This window comes from Cupressus sempervirens, chromosome 10 (genome assembly GCF_028749045.1).
Source record: "Cupressus sempervirens isolate cs-2001-9-10 chromosome 10, ASM2874904v1, whole genome shotgun sequence".
Classification (NCBI taxonomy): Eukaryota; Viridiplantae; Streptophyta; class Pinopsida; order Cupressales; family Cupressaceae; genus Cupressus; species Cupressus sempervirens.
This window is the reverse complement of record NC_143127.1, coordinates 784,595,162-784,599,940: the sequence shown is the minus strand read 5'-3', so window position 1 is coordinate 784,599,940 and position 4,779 is coordinate 784,595,162. Positions and strand designations below refer to the sequence as shown.

Below are 4,779 nucleotides of genomic sequence, written 5' to 3'. Positions count from 1 at the left end.
AATAAATTAAGAATGAAAAAAGGTGGACAATGGTATAGAAATAAAGAAACGAGTAAAAAAGGAAGAAAAATAATATCAGTTCTTTTAACATGAATATTTAAAGGGGGTCATGATTTTTGGAATGGATAGTATATTTAAGGATGAGACGTGAGGGGGAAGTGGACCTCGTGCCTATTATAAGAAGCTCTCACCTATAAAACCAAGTCCCCAATCAAACTTATTTTAATCTCAATAGACATTTTCAATCTAGATTTTAATAAAATAAAAAAAGATGTATTTAAGAAATTCAAAAGGTTCTAAAAATACAATATTTCTCGATTATAATTATAATAGATATTTTGTAGAAAAAAAAATATAGATATATTTATTGATTTTTTTATAATCAAGGTTTTTATATATATATATATATATATATATATATATATGTTATATGTTAAATTAATCATGGAGTAATATTCTAATATGTTAAAGTGGTAAAATAATAATATATTAATTTAATTTAAAAACATGTTCATCGTGTTTTCTCAATTGATCTTCATTTATATTTAAATTTTGGAAAGTTAATACATTTTTCTTATACTTAAGTTTGCTAGGTTGATGCCTATTAAGAGTTCCACCTTGAAAAAAATATTTTTACCGCATTAGAAGTTTTAAGTTTTATAAATGAAACAATTAACTCCATTCATTTTTCTACAAATTTTACAACGCATAATTTTTTTCATAATGTACTCAAATAATCATGAAAATTTCTTAATTTTTTTTTAACATAGAAGTATTGGTGGGGTTCTATATATTGTGCTTACATATCAAGTCGAGGTAGGATATAAATGTGATATATATTGACATTTAGAAGGTCATCAATCTTGTAAACAACTCTACCTTTCATGTGTACTAAAATCATTTTGATGTGTAATAACCCTTTGTTCATAAAAATATGTTGAGTATAAGTAGGTTATGGTCATGAAGGTAGATATATCATTGAATGTTGTAGATAGTTCAATGAAGCTCAATAGCATTAAAAAGTCCACATGGTGTAGGATGACTATGTGGACCCACTCCTAGTAGATTGCTCACTTTTTTGGAATCCCTTATGATTTTGGAGTGCATATAAGTGGAAGATTTTTAGAGCTTAAGTGCTCGGTGTGTTGTATATCATAGAAGGAGCGGGTATAGTTTAACTATTTTATATTATGACATTGTGAATGGTTTGGATCCACAAGAAATAAGGTATTAAAATGGTATCGTGTAGGGATGAAACAATCAATTTTCATAGCTAGCCATATTTACAATGTGTCACTAGTCTTATGGAGCTTGCAAGAGTCATTGATATGGAGATCTTAGTGGCCTTGTATGGTCATGCTTAATGAGCTAATAATATATGTACAAGAGTAAATATTGTCTGATGGGCAAGCATTTAATGATTGCTTCACACCTTTTGTCATAGTGGTCAAAGATGATCTACAATAGGACTTGATTTTTCTTGTAGAAGCTTAATAGATATTGGGATATTTGAACTTTGACTATGGGAACTTAAGTGTCCATTTTGGACCCATGTTTTTGATTGATGGTTTGTAAGAAACCATTGAGGGTTTCTTAGGTCTTCTTGTCCTATCTATTAAGAATGTGAGACAAATCATATATGACATATTATAAAATAGATCTCTCTCTCTAGTAGGACCCGCTTATTTGTGTGATTTTAGATCATGAGCCATATGAACAAGTAAAACTTTAGAGTGTTGTCTTTCAGCCAAAATCACTCATTGGATCATCATTAGGAAAATGATATAAAGGCAACATGATGTCTCTTTTGCATGTAAATAGGTCACAGTTTTTCTCTTTCATGTACGCTTCTTGGCTTATAGTTTTGAGTCAATTTCTTTAGAAACCATTTTGGTTTCTTTTATTATGTTTGGATGTGTATTGAAGCTTGAGGTGGGAGAAAAGATAAGGTGTTTTGCATGGTGTACAACTAACAAAGTGCTAAAACATCCTAGAGGGAGTAGTTGTATTGATGCACTCTTTCAAAGGATTTATATAAGCTTTGGATCTCTTTGGGTGGGGTGTTTTTCCTTGCAAGGATTTCTCTACATGTATCTTGAACTAATGGTTTATGTCTCTTGTATGGTTGAATTTCCTTTTCATCGGAGAGTTCGTAAGAGTCATTGATATGTGGATTATTTAGTGGCATTCTATTGTCATACTTAACTAGCTAACTATATGTGTAAAAGTATTTAATGTCTTATGTGTATAAGAACTTAATGATTGTTTATAACATCCTTTGTGATGTTTGTAAAAGAACTTATTAAGAAGCTCACACATGAAATCATTAGATTTTGAATATAAAATTTAAGCGTTCATTTAAACTCATAATTATTATTGATGATTGGTGAAAAACCATTAATAGTCACATAGGTATTCTTGCCATGCCATATATAACATATTTGGTGGGTTAAGTTAATATAATCTTCTATTTGTTAGACAATGTATTAGGACCGTTCCATGTGTTGTACATTTACATTTTAACTTAAAATAATTATTTAAATAAAAGTGAATCCACATGGAGAGTTCCAACTTTCCAGACAAAAGTCAAGACAGTAAAAGGTTGGCCACTTGTTTCTACTCTCCACCCAATGCACAAAATTTTGCGCCCTGATAATAAATTGTAACTTCATAAAAAATAAATGAATATATATACAATTACAATGCACAAATTCCGTAAGTTCTTCCCCTCTGACAAAATAGCCAGCACCACAAAAATCCAGCTTTCTTGTCACCATTGGTCATTCTCTCCTTTAAATTCTAATCAAATCAGTCAACTTATTTGATTAAATATAATAAGAAGGCCCATTACAAAGGCTTGATCCACTCCTCCTTCCACGACCAGATTCAGAATATCATTCCCCAACATTAGATCTGATTTGGCTTCCTTTCTTTTCACCTACACTTTGCAATATAAAAACCATCAATTCTTTTGAACTCCAAAATAAAAATTATCATTTTTTTAACTCCAAAGGCATTCAAATGAATTGAAGAAAGATTATGTTTTGAAAATACCTGTGCAATGATCTCTCCTGAAGCACTGGATATTGTGCACGATGATTTGCATGACCCTTCTATGTGATAATCACAAACTTTAGATCTTCTACTTCCATTTGCATATACATTGGCAGTTATCTTGTTTGAGAATCCCATTGTCTTTATGAGGCTAAATGCAGGCTCCTCAGACTCCATGGGATCTCCTCTGAATGCGTCCCATCTTTTGCCAACACTCCATTTCTGTGAATCAAACCCAAATGTCAGAGATTATAGAAGATGGAGTTGATAAGAATTACCTCAATAATCATGTTGACAAAGATACAAGTAACTAAAAGAATGTTTTTGAAATCAATTCTGATGACATTCAATAATATATTATTTGAAAAAGGTTTGTTATATTCTCTTTGATGATGAATCATGAGTGTGATCTACAATGTAAGTTCGTTATATTTAGTTCAGTGAATATGATCTAAAATGTCTTTATATCATCTTTTTGATGATGGATCACTATATATGATTTTAGCTTAAACAACACACTCTAAGTTTTGACCAGATGATTCAGTAGGAACCAGACTTGCTTTTGTAATAGATCGCCCTCCTATTAGCAATCAAACTTGCTTCTCTAGAAGTCCGCCCTCCTATTAATAACAAGACATTGTTTCTCTAATATTCCGCCCACTTATTAGTAATCAGATTTGCTTCTCTAATAGTCCACCCATCTATTTTTGCAGTTTCTTTAGTAGGCCTATTTATTGGTGTCGTTTATAAGATGAGTCATATGAACAAGTCAGAGCTTAGAGTGTGTTGTTTAAGCAGAGATCACTCAATGATCTATTATTAGAAGCACTCACATTTTAGTATAATTTTGAATGAACCACTCAAATGATTCAAAAATTAACATGTATTATTATTAATGAAAAACATGTACAATTGATTTCAGAAACAATCTTTTCACATACTAAGTAACTATAAGATATCTGAGAAGTAGTAGAAGGATACCTTGCGCCTCAAAGTGAGAAGAAGTTGGCCTGCATCATCCATGAGAAACACTTCATTTTTGGCATTGGATGCATAATTATCTACTCTGAAAACCAGATTTCCGCAAGCATCAAAGACAGTGAATCCTTTGCCATTCAGTAACAGGGATTTCTTCCAAACCGTGAAGACAGTAGATGAGGTTGAACAGAACTTATTATCAATACAAACATGGGGAGACAAAGGAGAGTCAGGATGAACTTGGGTCATTTTGTTTTTGGGTGGATCAAATTGGATTGTCCTGCTTACTATCACAAAGTTAGAAAAACTAAAAGCTATCAGCACTGTCAGAACTATAGATTGTTAAATCTTAATCCCTCTCCTTCCTCTATAAATACATTTTGTGTTTTTCACTTATTGACCATCATTAAAGTCAGGAAACTAGGTGAATATAGATAGATACATTGTTGTGGATTAAGCATTGGGAACTGAAAACTCCATTGCATCCGAAGCTCACATATGGCTATCATACCCTTATCTCATGTGGGTCAAAGTCACAATTAATCTATGTACATGGAATCATACCCACTTACAGGTATAACGGAGGATAAAAAATCATGCCCATTTATGGGATAAGGGAATAGTTGTTTACATTTATAGTTTTGCTGTGAAGTACAATGCATTTGTGCTTGCGTTGAAGACAACATTATAAAATAGATGTGTGCATATTCGTTGAACTGTTCAACTGAACAACTCAGAAAGTGTTAA

General features: G+C 31.7%; 1 protein-coding gene across 1 annotated transcript; it reads right to left on the bottom strand.

Annotated features, from left to right (window-relative positions):
* Nucleotides 1–2,729: 2,729 nt before the first annotated feature.
* LOC149536240 (protein LURP-one-related 11-like) lies at nucleotides 2,730–4,286 on the bottom strand. The gene is made up of 3 exons (XM_089805005.1): nucleotides 4,036–4,286; nucleotides 3,055–3,276; nucleotides 2,730–2,938 (listed from the first exon to the last, which is right to left on the bottom strand). Exons 1-3 carry the CDS (start codon nucleotides 4,279–4,281, stop codon nucleotides 2,813–2,815), a joined length of 594 nt encoding a protein of 197 aa, XP_089661131.1. The 5' UTR covers nucleotides 4,282–4,286; the 3' UTR covers nucleotides 2,730–2,812.
* Between the last annotated feature and the right edge of the window lie 493 nt (nucleotides 4,287–4,779).